The sequence below is a fragment of the Plutella xylostella genome, chromosome 8 (assembly GCF_932276165.1).
Source record: "Plutella xylostella chromosome 8, ilPluXylo3.1, whole genome shotgun sequence".
Lineage (NCBI taxonomy): Eukaryota > Metazoa > Arthropoda > Insecta > Lepidoptera > Plutellidae > Plutella > Plutella xylostella.
The window spans coordinates 10,422,205-10,437,751 of NC_063988.1; the positions used below are offsets into that span (position 1 = coordinate 10,422,205).

Sequence of the window (15,547 nt, forward strand, 5' to 3'; positions counted from 1 at the left end):
ATTTAATCATCGGATATACATAGGTACAGCTTACCTACATAATTTGTTCGCTTGATTAAAAGTTCTACGCGGCTTTAAAAATATTCAATTCCGTAGTAGAAATTGCTTTGAATATTCTATCAAAGGACGCTACTGGGTTGAAGATGCTATATTATCTACGTGTTTACGTAACGTAAGTATATGTAGCAAACAATTCTTCAGGAAATAAAATTTGCTTACTTGTTTTATTTATTCCCAATGCAGTCCAAGCCTTTGGCTTTTGTTTTTATACCTATGACGATTTTGTCCCTACAACTCAAGGGACAAAAATATAGTATAAATATCTGTCTCATGGCGTAGTGGTGACGACCGAATGGCGTAGTGGTTAGTGACCCTGACTACTGAGCCGATGGTCTCGGGTTCGAATCCCGGCTGGGGCAGATATTTGTTTAAACACAGATATATTATTTGTTCTCGGGTCTTGGATGTGCCCGTAAAATGGCAATAGGCCCGCCCCCTATTACATTGGGACTAACATAATACTCTGGCGAAAAGTGGGTGCAGCAATGCACCTCTGCCTACCCCGCAAGGGAGTACATTAGTACAAGGCGTGAGTGCGTGTTTTTTTTTGTCTGTCTCAGGCGGAAATCGAAGCCGTATACTTAGCGTTTTAGTTAGAGTACAATATCTGCTGCCGCCCGGTGACCATCAATCACCGTTCCGTATTCATTTACACTCACGGGCAATGAAAAAGTTTTACTCACAAGATGCCGACTCTAAACAACCCCATTTTTTTGTTGCAGAAGGCGTTAATAAGCCAGTCTTTTCCGTTTAGGAGTAATTTGTTCCTTTCTCAGTGGAACCTTTTCATTGCCCGTGAGTGTATTAAATCGTTTACACATTCCTACATTACACAGACGTTTGTACAAAATATATTATTCACATATAGCTCTACTAAAAGGGTCTTGAATCTGGAGAGGTGTGGAGAATCTACTTCAGGCAGACGTGACTGAAACTTGCTGGAAATTTACACGCAAAATGACAAATTGGCGTGGAAATTCAGTTACAAACTTTTACATTTCAGCCCTCCTGCTCCGGTTACGTAATGTTTAAAAGCCTACAAGCCCGTTAGTAGACAGTCTATAGTAACTAACTGGCGTAAAGCGATTTCCTCCACTCAACCTTTTAGGTGGTTTTACTGGTTTTGTATTCGGTTGGTCTTATTTTGACGCACTGACTATATTTCTGCCAATGAGCCCTATTCCACTCTGTAAAATATAATAATACAATACACACGCAAGCATTGAATAAGTTCCAGTGACAATAATTACTCCTAAATAGAAAATGATAGCTGAACACGTATGCAATATTGAAGTGAAGTTAAGTAAAGCAACGTAAAGTAAAGCAACGTTTAGTTTAAAATTAAAAAAATACCTTTTAGATTTACAAAAATTATCGCCTTAAAGCTTAGACAAGTAAACCTATCTCTGCCTTAAAGGCTTATTAGCCTAATATGATGTTCCAACCCCTTACAATATTATTATAACATGAATACCTATATAGTTTTTATTTTAATTACTTATTATTTTTGAATATATATATATATCTACTATTGTGTATTAATATGTATTCGTGTCTATTTAATTATATTGTTAACATTATTATCATTGTTAAATAAGAGTGTGAACTTTTATATTGTATACTTACGTAATTTTAGAATTTTAGTTTACGCTAAATATTAGTTTCTAGTTAGGGTTCAGCAGAATATCAGCGCTCAGTAAAAAATATTTTGCTGCAGCATGTAAAGCTGAGCTGAATACCTTTTTCTATACCAGTTTGTTGTGTATTTAACTTTGTATGTACTTAGTGTAATTTGGTATGGAAATAAAGAATTACTTTACTTTACTTTACTTTTTACTTTAAGTGCATCAGAATATTATCGACTAAAAACATAAATTTATAGGTAAATCGTGAAATTGGCCATTTTGTGTCAGCATTTTGTAAGTATAATATTTCATTGCTCGGGAGTGTCATAGGAACAAACAACTACTGTTAAACAAGGTGTAAGTTTAGCTTTAAAACCTCCTATGAGAAGTAGACTTTAGTAAGGGTGGGTTGCACCATTTAACTTTAACTATTACAAACGTCAAATCTCTTGGCGAGACAGATCAATCTTCAAGGGATTTGACGTCTGTAATAGTTAAAGTTAAATGGTGCAACCCACCCTTAGATGAACTTCGGTTCCACATCATAAGCCGGTACTTTTGATCGCGACGTCGTCCCATAGATCATAAAAAAACAATAAACTTTTGTGGACATCCTCATTTTATGAAATAATAAAAAAATAATACGCCCTTACCAGAAGTATGTCGTGGAAAATTGTTTTCTCACTTTTACTGTGGAAGAAACGGTCATTTCCACATAAAACAGGTAAAAGCTACTTCGTACTAATTATTATTATAAGTTATAAAAAAAGAATTGTCCCATCTCAGGGAATAAGAAACATAAATAAGTTTAGTATTCGGAAAAGAAAATTCAATAGGGCTGCTGTGGAAAAAAGACTTATTAGGTAACTTATTTATTTACGTACAGGATGGTATTCTATGTTATAGAAGGTAGGGTTGTACTTAATAGAAGGGGTCAAGCTTAGTTTACTGAAAAACTTTTTGGCAAATGAATAAACGTTTTTGTATTTTGTATTTTTGTATTTGTATTTTTGTAGGGGGTAGGGGTGGGGGTGTACAATGCATCACTGAAACTTTCAGTTTGACTAGCAGAACATTGTCGTAAAATCAGGAGCATATTTCATTAAAATCCTATATACTCAGATTAAATTGCGACATACAGGGTGCAGCATTTTTAACCAACTTCAAAAAAGCATTTTCTATCGACTTCAATAACATTTCATAGAATGCCAACTCCATTCACCTCAATATCTCGTATTTACCGCAAAAGCTCCCACACTTGAACATTTCAATTAGAGGCGTCTGTGTTTGCACACACACACACACACACATGCATACACACACCGTGGGTCCTGGGGGGTTACTCTATACTGGCGAAAAATAAAAACGCACGAGAGCTGTCGTGCAATCGACACGTTTAATACAACGAGATAGAGCCGTGGCTCGCGCAGCAGAGCTTCGAAACTTAATTTAACGTTAAATAGAGTGACCCCCTGATCATGCTCTGGGGGTTATTCTCTAAGCACACACACTCGGGTAGACGAGTTCTCGAATGGAGACGGATAGACTCGTCGCAGGTGGAGACAATCTTCAGGTTTGATGATTCAATACTATAGACGTCATATATGCAGATGTAGATAGATCCCAAGGATTAGATGAAAATTCTATTGAGGAAATACTACTAAGAAAATAAGAAGGATGTTTACAAAAATATCGTATCATTTTTCAGGAATTATTTTTAACAACTTGGTCTTAAATGGACACAGAAAGAGGAATAAAAAGTTAAGAATATATAAAAAAATTAATTTAGACGGACAGAGGTTTTGTAAACGTCCCACAAAATTCCTACGGATCTGTGAAAGTGGGATGCAAAATACTACATCATTATCATCCTTCTAAAGCTAAGCAAAACTCACTGGCCACTACTATGTAATCCCTAGTGGTTGCACCTGAAAGATAACAATGAACTCTAAGATAAGATAAAGATAAGATAAAAATTTATTTATTGTAAACATGGGTATATAAAATGGTGTTACAAAAATATCATAGGTAGTTCTCCATGCTTTGCACTATACAGTACGTACAACTTTTTGCTTACACTTTAAAATTCATGCAAATTTACAGTTTGTGATTCATAAAGAAGTAAAAATAAGTTCAAACTAACATTACACAATAATAGTAATATAATAATGAAATAGTCATATAGTAATAGTCATTAATTTATACAATAGATTTATAATATGTCATTTATGTAGTCATTAATTGTATAATAACATTTTTTTTGAAGAATAGTATTTAGTTTATTTTTAAATTGGATTAGGTCAAGACATCTTATATTGTTAGGCAGTTTGTTGTACAGCTTAGGGCCCATACACACAATACTCTTAGTTAAGAGCGTAGTGTTATAGTGCTCAGTGAACAGCCTGTCTCTGTTGCGACCTAGTCTTGAAGTGACATCGGTCATTGTTTTAAATAAATTTGAATTTGTTTTTACAAATAGTAGCATCTCATAAATGTACAAGCAAGGAAATGTTAATATACTGTTTTTGATAAAGTATGGTCGACATGAATCAGTGCTTCTTAAATTAAACATTGCTCGAATGCACTGTTTTTGAGCTTTGAATACTTTATCTTTATCTGTGGAGTTGCCCCAGAATATAACTCCATATCGTAGTATTGAAGCTGCATTACCATGATAAGCAGTTAAGAGTGTTTTTAGATTTGTAGTACGTGAAAGTTTGTAAAGGGCGTACGCAGCTTTACTCATTCTCTTACATACATGATCTACATGGAATTTCCAGGACAGATTGCTGTCAATCAATAGTCCAAGAAAACGAGTGACGTTAGTGGTTTCAACCACCTTTCCGGCATGGCTTACATTTATGTGATCTGGTAGTTTTCTCTGGTAAAAATGCATAAGCTTAGTTTTCTCCAGGTTTATTAAAAGTTTGTTACCTGTAAGCCAGTTTATAACTGTGCCAAGTGAGTCATTTACTTCAATTTCATAAGATTGAGGATCATTGCATTCTATGAGAAGTGTGCTATCATCTGCGAATAGCACCATTGGAAATTTTGTGTGAAGGGGTAAGTCATTAATATATAAAATGAACAATAGAGGCCCTAAGACACTACCTTGGGGTACACCACGACTGTTTATCCTCTGTAGAGACCTATAGGTAGTTTCACATTTAGTGTCCAAACTTACTTTGGTTATTTCTACCAATTGGAATCTTTCGCTTAAATAGGATTCAATAAGCCTATGTATGTTGCCACGAATTCCATAAGAATGTAGTTTCCTAAGTAAGAGTTTATGGTCGACTAAGTCAAACGCCTTAGTCATGTCCATAAACATTGCACAGCAGGGTTTTCTTTTGTCAATGTTAATCAGTGTTTGATTAAGAAAATTAAATATGGCCATGTTTATTGTTGTGCTTCTCCGGAATCCGTATTGTTCATTAACAAGGATATTAAATTTGACAAGATACTGGTAAATAGAATTATTAATATATTTTTCGAGAATTTTTGAGAAAATGGATAACAGGGCAATAGGACGATAATATTGAATACATTCTTTGTTATTCTTTTTGTGAATGGGGATAATGACAGTGGTTTTGAGTCTCTTTGGAAATACACCCATTGTCATACATAGGTTCATTATGTAGCTTAATGGGAATGATATTGATTCAGCTACGGTTTTTATGACCTTAGTCGTAACTTCATCATGACCTACACTATTAGTGTTCTTTAGTTTTTTTATTATCTTTAAAATGTCAGTGGGGATGGATGGTGGCATGAAAAAAGTATGATTTACATTGTCTAGTAGGTTAGGTTTAATGTCATTAGAGGGTAATTTAGGTTCGTCAATAAAATAGTTATTAAAAGCATTAGCAATGTCAGTTGGGTCAGTGATTATATTAGAATGAATGTCAATTTTTGAAATAGGCTCTTTTATGTTATTAAATTTTGAGTTTTTTATTATTTGCCACATAGCTTTGGATTTAGAATCAGCAGTTTCAATGAGATAGCCGTTTTGGGCTCGCTGTGTCAACTGAATTACTTTTTTAAATCTATTTGAATACATCCTAAGTTTATTTTTATTCTCAGTTGTTTTATTTTATTGGTATATCCTAAGCAATTCTCGTTTCCTTTTACTGCATTTTTTTATACCCTTACTTATCCACTTAGGAGTTTTCCTGAGAGAAACTTTTATTTTTTTCAAAGGGAAACACAGTTTATATAGAAGAGTGAATAGCTCTATAAAGCTAGTGTAGGCAGCGTTTGGATCGTCGCAGTCATAGACCTCAGAAAATGAAATGCTTTCAACGTAAGATTTAAATTTTATTAGATTTTCATCACTGTAGTCACGACGTTGAATGAACCAGGATTTTAATGTGTATGACTTTTTGACTGGAAATTTAAGAAGTTGAGCAGTATGATCAGATAGACCAAAGTTAAGTACATCACTATTACAGCCATTGGCATTGTGAGCAAAATTATCGAGGCACGTTTTACTGATGAGTCTTGTTGGTTCTCTTATTTCTAGTTTCAAATTAAATCTTAATAGTAAATTTTCAAAATATTTAGATTGATTATCATTACTTAATATGTCTATGTTAAAATCGCCGCACATTATAATTTTTTTATTGGACCTAGTCAGTTTTAACAGTAAAATTTCAAGTTTTTCATAAAATTCAGTCAATTTCGCTATATTTTTTGTGGGTGTTCTGTACAAGCATATGATAATGATTTTGTGTTGTAACAGTTCAATTGCACAACACTCAAATATGCCTTGAACAGAACTACAGTTAACTTCAGTAAGGACTTTATAGTCATGACCTTTCCTAAGTACTCTGTGGTACTACTCGAAATATATTACTTAAAATGATTCATTCGAGTTGTATCCCAATGCTTTAGGAGATAGGGGTTAGATTTGCTCGAGATCTATGGACGCGTTTTTGGAACTAAATGAATATAGTTTTTGTTTATCCCGCCAGTTGTAGCGGTTCATAATTTGACGACCTACTATGGTCGTGGATGCGAAAAATTGTCTATATAGAACGCTGTCGTGTTATTTTTTTACTTCCGATAAAAAATATAAGATTATCGCGAGCAATGTAAAAGTTGTATTCAAAAAACGCCGAAACCAAAATTACTTGCCTAATAGGGAATATGCAAGTGGTTCAAATAAAGGTCAAATATTATTTATAATAAACTTTGTTGTTGCATAACTACGACTCCATCATTATTTATGATTATAATTTATTTTTGAGCAAGTAAATGAAGTTGAAAAGTACAAAAAAACTTCGGTAAATTCTAACTTCCGAGAAACGTCACCCATTTTCTTAGGGCGGATGTGACGTCATAATTCTTTATATATCAATCTCAGAATAATAACTTCTTTGCGTTTGCGTATAGTTAAATAAATGTCAAGTGTTAACAAAGAAATTTAATGTCACCTAGTATTTCTGATGCTCGTTGTGATCAGATACGATGGATCACATAAAAATTCTTCCAATACGAGTAGATCCTAGCCTCCTATAACCTCTCCACTTCTTGTTTGATATGCTTGTTTGTTTGCAAAGTTTAGGACTTTTTATATTTTTTGTTGGTAGTGTATGGGCTGCCATTAGTTGTTCTAATGTAATGAGGCGTAAACAGCCATTCGCTAGTCAACGAGCCACTCAAATATGCTCCATATTGCAACACAATAAAATTAAATTTGTATTGTAAGTATTATGACATGAACATAACACAAGTTGCTCTTTCTACTTTTAGGTTATAATGGCAGTCTTTAGTATATTTCAAAAGTTGTTATTTTTTTCTAAATTAAGTTATGGAAGAATTCTCGTAATCAGAAGAACTGGACACATTAAATTTATTACGCAGTATGAAAGAGTAAACTGTGGCCAGCTGCGGAAAAGGACAGCAAAGACTATTGAAAAGTCGAGAGCCGTGTGCCCAAATATTAGGGAATATGCATACATTTTTATACTCTTATTCGATAGTTTAGATAAGGGGGTTTAGACCTTTGAGATATGCACAATGGTTCCATTCAAGAGAGCCAGGTGCAGGTTCTTACACCCCCACAGATAATAGAATAGAATGACCCACTAACCCTAGTCTCTCTTACTGAGAACCAAAGTTACAGTAAGTACTTATACATACAATACAAATATTACTTTATATTCATATTGCCATAATAGCGTAATATTGTGTACAAAGGTCCTCTGGTTTGCGCGCTCCCATTTCAAAAGAGCTACTAGCAGCTATTTACGAGCTCCCATTACAAAACAACCACTGGTCACACTTTATTACCATTACAAAATAGCCACTGATCACACTTTATACACTTCCTTTTTCGTTTGTTACCATGACAACATTGGTTTGTTGAAAATACAAAAGTACTCTGTGATTACTTGATTAGGTAAAAAATCTATGCCGACTGACGGGACTCATTATTCTGAGCCGTGAAATTAAACGATTATGACGTCACGACAGCCCGCCATCCTGACGGGAATTTCAAAGTGGTCGTGATGGTTGTAATTTTTTAACTTTCTTTAAAATACCTTAAATTACTTATTTTGGCGTTGAATTTTTTTTTACTATAATAAAGTGAGGTAAAACTATCCAATAAAAGTATAAAAAAAAATTACGCATATTCCCTATTTTAAACATACTTACATACTTAATTAAAATTTAAAGTATTTTTTTACGTTTGTAGTTATGTAATAATATTCTGATGCACTGTTAAATGTACTTCAATATTACAGATGGCGTCTTTTCCGTTTAGCAGTAAATCGGTGCTATTGTCACTGGAACTTTTTCATTGCTTGTGATCTCCTGATATGACTACTATATTTTCGAAAACTTGAATCTGAAACGCCGTAAAAGGAAGTCTTTCATAATGAAACATAAATGGGAAACGTCTGAAAGACGTATCACGTCGCACACCCAATATACTAATGGTTCATCCAGTCGGAAGTGATAGGATGAAGTGACGCAGAATATTAATGATGCAGCAATGACGCACAGTTAGGGAACATGCCTTGTAATTATCTACCACAGTGGATATACAGGGTGTTGCAAAAAGGGTATACTAAGCCAAAAGGGGGTGACTCAAGGGTCATCCTGAACAACTTTTGTTCTACGAGTTTCGAAAGATCAAGAAAAAAAGACCGTTTCTACAGAAACTTTGTTCGTCACGTGACTTTTTACTATAGAGAAGAACTTTTTTTTCTCTCAAATTTCCAAACCACGTTGAACAAAAGTTGTTCAGAACGACCGCCTGAGTCACCTTCTTTCGGCTTAGTTTACCCTTTTTGAAACACCTGTATAATGTTTAAAGTACATTATTTTAGGACCCGAGAATATTGCACCTATGAGAGGTGGCAAAATAAATCGCAGTACATTGCGGCACCAGAAGCGGATTTCGTATCGTATCCCAACAGCAGCAGATCTCAGCCACCAGTGGAGCGGGAGCCGGCGCTTATCGCTTTGACTTTGTTTCTTTTACAAAACTCGGTTCTCTCTACGGAAGAGTGCGACTGTAAAAACGGGTCTTTTGTTAGTGAAGTTGGCGGCAGATAGCGACCTTGGGTTTTCCCGGAAAAACAAATACTGGAGGGATACTTTATACTGACGAAAAACTAACGAACGTGAGCGTTCGTGCAATCGGCACGTTTAATGCAACGAGACAGAGTCGTGGCTCGCGCAGCAGCGGCGCAACTTAGTTTTTCGTCATATAGAGTAACCCTCCAGTATTTGTTTTTGTTGCAAACACACACAAATAGTTACGAACGCAGCTATAACTGATAATGCGTATGGAATTGTTGGAATATTTTTGTTTGAGGGCCCAATTAGGTCCTGGGAGTGCCCTCGAAACGATAACTAGTGCTTTCGACTTCGAGCATATTCACATAAGTATATTTCATAACACACATACGCAACTACGAGACTTCAAACAATTATTTATTTAATCGTTGGCGACACCTAAATGGAGTTGAATAAGGTGAGTATTTACTACATGTTGCGTATAGCACTAAAGCGTTCAGATTTTCCAAAACGTCTGGCTATTATCCCTTTGTATTGTGCTTTAGACCTCCTCGGAGAGCATTCTCTTCTTATGAGTTTTGTAACAGCATTTTCACTCGCTCTTTTTTGTAAGTACCCACTTTTGAAAGTAGCCTGCAAAGGCGCGGCGGAGCCTTAAAAAGCTTTGAACTTGTTGGACCGAATCAAGACAGGTAGCTGCTATACCTCGTTTTAGCTAGAATGATTCCTGTGATAGTAGGTCACAATTTTCATTATTACGCAAAAACACTATTACGAATCTGTCAATTAATTACATTTCATTGGATAATACGACTCACACAATAAGTCGAGAGACAAAATCTATAGAAGTCCATTATGAGATATCTCTGAAACCGCAAAGCTCAAGAAGTTTCCATAACTTCACAGGTATCATTTTAGATGAAACGTAAAAAAATTACGGTCATCAAAAAACGTAAAAGAGATCATCGTGCTATTATCTATTTTAATTCTAAATGCATCAATACTATAAATAAACATGATACACACCACATTTCCACCCATAAACTTTATTGAAGTGATGCCACTTCACTTGTGGCTTGCCATGGAAAAGTAAACTTAGCTTCTACAAACTTGCAGTTGTATCCTGTTGGTCAATTTGCAAACATCTGGCTGCATTCGCCGGGATTGCCTTACAAAGTTTTTGCCACAAAGTTTCTGCATTTTTGCTTGCAGCTTTATTCTAGACAAAATCTGCATTGTTATTCTGACGGTTGTTTTCCTAAGAATATCGCGCGAGCGGGGTTAAATACATTGTATTTTATCTTTTATTGGTTAAAACGTTAACAGTTACGTGGATATTTTGCTGGGGGGATAAAAATAATCATAGCTAACCCTTATCTACTTTCATGAAGAAAATACGTAACTTCTCACATTATTAACGATTTCTGAGAGTATTTTCAGAATGAGTATTAAATTTTGTTTCGAGAATTGTAATAATTTTTTACGATATTATTAGGACACATTATGATGTTGTACTATTCATAGACTATTATACCTGTAGATAAGCATGTATAGCTTAAAATATAATATACCTAAATATATTATTTTTACACAAGAAGGTAACCGTTTTACTTGTAATTGTTAACGCCTAGAAGGTATTATTAGTTTTTATGGTTTTAGTCCGATCAGGATTTTTTTATAATTTTAATTTAATAGTGACCGAACTCAGCCTTAAATGTCTTAACATAGGTACACCAAGAAATCTAATCTGAAAATCCCTATCGCAACAGTGCGAGTTGTGAGAGTAGTAGTAGTAGTAAGTATACTTAACGTATAAAAGAAGTAGAGAACTGCAATAACGTTTACTACCGTCGATAGGACGGCGCATGCTGGAGCCATTTGTGTAAATAGCCCCCGCGCCGCCGCCGCCGCCGCCTCGCGGGTTAAGGCCTGGTTTCGCGATACTCGGTTAGATCATAACAAGGGATTAGCTCATCAATTATACGTCACTTTCATATTAAATTCTTGACAGATGAGTTATAATAAGTTAACAACTAATCCCTGCTTAACCGAGTATGATGAAACTGGGGCTTAAGGTACACCTATAGATATTGTACGTATGGCATCAAACGGATTGTCATAAATGTATGTAAAAATGGCGTCGGCAATGCCGATGAAGTGCACGAATGTGTATGAATTTCTATACAGAGATTACTGTATGCGATGCATCCGTTGCGTACGATGCAGTAGGTGGACGCTTACCTTAAAAGCTCCTTCATACTTGCCACTCGGAGGCGGTACGTCTGGAATATGGAACGTGAATGGCACGTGGAACTTTTTTACTGCACTTCAGTGTTTTAGGTACTTTCGTGCTCCCCCCGCTTGCTAGAAGCACAACGTGTTACTTTGCAACTATGTAGTCTTTTCAAGTATGTACATATGTCAGTCAAGTAAAGAATTCATGAGTAAACGCACGATAAAAATCAAAATGTAAATAAGAGCGGTTGCACGGAAGCAACAGCCCGCCATTAATAGACTTCGTTAAGTCGATGAAAGACGAATTGAAGCTCAGAAGAAACTTCCACCAGATGCGCCGAGTTGGGCAACTTCAAACGGTTTAATTGTGGTCATTATCGCCGAATTAAGCAGGTTCTTCATTCAGACATCCCCATTATAAAGTTATGTCTTTCAGAAGTTGGCGTGGAGATACTGAATTAGCATTCCATCGATCCATAGAGCCAAGTCACAGTGAGTACTCAAGTCCTATAATCAGACAAACTCACAGAAGAAGCGGTAATTAATACCTAGTAGATTGCTGTGGAAAGCTTTTTCATAGAAATCCGCCTGACTGGGCAAGCACACAGTACTATGGACTTACCGTGACTTCACCCAAGGGTTCTAGTTGAAAACCAGCGCTATGGTTTTGGTGTAGTATACCTGTAGCATCAAGCTGAGCTCTAGCTAACCCATTTCGGCACCAAGAAGCAACATTCATGCTCATTTTTTATTTAGTTTTATTACCTACTTTTGAACCTTTTCCTGTGAATATATGTGTTGTTACTGTGTGTGTTTGAAATAAACGAATTTTCGTTCTTTCTTTCTATAGGTATTGTTCACAGTGCGACTAGCAACGAGTGAGGGTTTCCCTACTGGAAACGCAGTCTAATTCGTCGGTCGTTTCCGCCATGTTGCCCATAAATGCAGCAAGCGACAATAACGGCCGCACGTCCACCACTAGCCCGTGATCGACGATGACTCGACAGTGAATTGAGCTTTAAATTGTGACGGGAATCCAGCGGCACCGGACGGACATGTGACGGCCTCATGGCTGATATATTACTGTTTAGATCTAAATTGTTAGTAAATTCGTACTCGTAAAATATGTTGGTACTCCAGCAGACAATTACTAGTAACTAGGTAAGTATTTATCAAACTGAATTACCATACGTATCAGTACCTATAGCAATTTTGACTGAAAGTGAGAAAGAAATTGTTGACTATAACTTTGGGCACATAGTATAACCAGAGGTGTGAAGTTAAAATCATAAAAACAAAAGTAATTAAACAGTGACTGTTTCAGGTAGTTTAGTCCAGTAAACCACTTCAAACATGTTAGAATTTATGTTTTAACCATGATAACTGTTTTACAGCACTAATAGCCATGAAGATGCAGCTACAAGGAGGGTAAAATCTTTAGAAACATCTTGTGTAAGAACGAACGACGACGTTCATCAATAGTTGGAGTTCCAATTACTCCCGTCTCACCTCAAGAGGTTTTAAGGTGATTAAAATACTTCGAATATAAAATAAAATATAAACAGAACTTCTCTTCAACTAACCCTTTCATTGAATAAAACTTTCCAAACTGCTTAGTTTTTCGGTCAATGAAAAAGTATAAGTAAAGAGAAATACTTGGAACACTAATTCTTGAATTCCTAACTTTGTTTTAGACAAGTAAAGTAAAAAGTTACGAAGTGAACAAGTCAGAAGTCACCGCCCCGTAGCCCTGAGCAGCGTATTGGTATTATAAAGGTCACATTTTCCAGTTTCCACTAGTGATGTGCTGACTGCTAGTGCTGTACCTGCGGGATCTTGAAGAGGCGCAGCAGGTTGGCGACCTGCACGGAGGTGACGGAGGACGCGGCGCCCACCACGCCGGAGATCACCTTGCGCACCGCGCTCGCGTTGCACGCGAACTCCGCGTCGTCGATGTTGCTGATCGAACCTGCAACCACATCAGATTAAATTATCTTTGTACGCGCTCAAGTTGACAAAAAACTAGCGAACAACGTCGTCGCCGTCAATAATGCAAAAAAGGTCGTTTGAGTTTCTTTTTGATAACAAAATAATGAATGTATTGGTGAGGGAATTCTCTCTTACGTGCAACTAACTTGGTATCACAAATCCGGTGCTTTTTGAAATGATTCCTGAGAGATCCAAAAATACTTAGGTACATTGCTCAGAGTGTAAAATTAAAATAACCTAAAGAGACCATGGGCTGGCCTCATTTGTTGAAAAACCTATGTGATAGGTATTATTATGTGATGCAGATTGTTACAAAGAAGAGAATTGTAAGAAAGAAGCGGGTTTACACCGAAATGAAATATCCTTGACCTGTTTTGCTGCACAAAATATCCTCTTTGACTGCTTCGAAAATATCAGAAATAGTTCGTATTTCCTCGAATCATATTTTAATGCTGCTGCACACAATGGAAGTCAACGGTGGTTTTATGAATATGCTTCTGTGTCGCGCATAGTTTAAAAGCTAGAGATTCGTGATGCGAACGGCACTTTCGAATTTTCGAATGGATATTTTTATTATCGATACCAACGCTACCTAAATAAATATAAAATTATATTTTTTAAACTTTATGTAGTTTTTGTGGATAACTACAGATCGTATGCAGTGGCGTGCTTCGGGAGAGGCCTATGTCCAGCAGTAGACTGCTACAGGCTGATGAGTATGATATATGCATGTACCTAGGTATTAGATAAGTCTAGATATAACTACCAACAAAATATAAATGTACCTTCGCTGCTAAGCAAAAAAGATCTTTTATTTTTGGCAATCGATACAATACATATTCTTTTATCAAATATTTTAGTAGGTATTTAAGCCGAAAATAAAATTGTTTCAACTTTCATTCAATAAATTATCCTGAATGGACAAAAAAACAGGTATTTTTAACAAGTTGAAGGAAAATAAATGGACATTTTTGTAGATAATTGGGCACCTCTAGTTTGGACAGAACTTCATGCAATTTGTATGCGCGCATGTGTGTGCGTGTGTGTGCGTGCAACGAGCGTGTAGACGCTACACATAGGTAGTAGATGTACCCACTACACTATTCAGAGTAGGGAATGCATGACTCTTGGCAGAAATTAATGGTATATTCGTGTCTGCGAGCTTCGTATGTCTGTTCTTAAGGACTGCGCTATTAACGGTATGCTCCGTATGCTCTTTTGATTAAAATGGCGGGCTATAATAGGATAAGATCGTTTACAACTTTACAATAATATTATTTTACTATTATTATGACATTTATTCCAAAAACCTATGCTCTGTCTATGTTTCACATACCTACTAAAATCATTTAAAAGACAGATTCGATTATACCCATTTATAACCAAATTTCATACTTATTATCATAGACATGCATAGTTATAAATGATAGCTCTGTACTTGTCCTCTTCTATCAAATAGGGTGGACAATGTGTACTGCACTAGACGTTACGAGTATCTTTGTGCATTAAAAATAAACTTTTTGCCCACTACACTTAAGTGTCTACCGAGTCACCTGCTGTTAGGAAAACGCTTTGGTTCAGAAGTGGAGTTTCCTATCTTCCTTACTTGAATAAGTTACACGCTGTATAGTATTTCGTTGTCTTCTTTTTAAACTTTAACCTTGCTTTGTTATCTTGATAGTTTATTCAAATTTTATGCAAAGAAATTCTTCAGTACATGGCCGCAGACGATCCACGTCGTGACTTCATTATTTTTAGGTTCCTTTAAAATGAGTTGCGGTCGTTAAACATATTTTCTTGCTAAAAAGAGATGTTATAGTTACATAGTAATATTAGTTTTATTATATTGAAAGAAAGCCTATTTAAAATTTCAAACACACACACAAACAAAATATCACAAACAAATCTTAGATCTAAATAATTGGTATCCGAAAATTTAAGTTTTTTTGGAAATGCTAATACCGCATAAATTAATAAAAATAATTAGCTGACATTAAAAAACTTATCGGTTTTTTATGTTTGATAAAGAACTGGCTAAGAATATTCTAGATAGCCACATAGGCTGCTGTAAGGCTGTAAAGCATGCAAATAATTTTGTTCAAATCAGT

The 15,547-nt window shown here is 35.7% G+C and overlaps 1 protein-coding gene across 1 annotated transcript in view; it reads right to left on the reverse strand.

The window, feature by feature from the left end:
* Positions 1–15,547, reverse strand: part of LOC105383155 (metabotropic glutamate receptor 2) — a 156,762-nt gene that overhangs the window by 55,848 nt on the left and 85,367 nt on the right. The window contains exon 3 of the mRNA XM_048622486.1: positions 13,277–13,419. Within this exon, the coding sequence (XP_048478443.1) occupies positions 13,277–13,419 (143 nt within the window). The remainder of the gene's footprint in view (positions 1–13,276; positions 13,420–15,547) is intronic.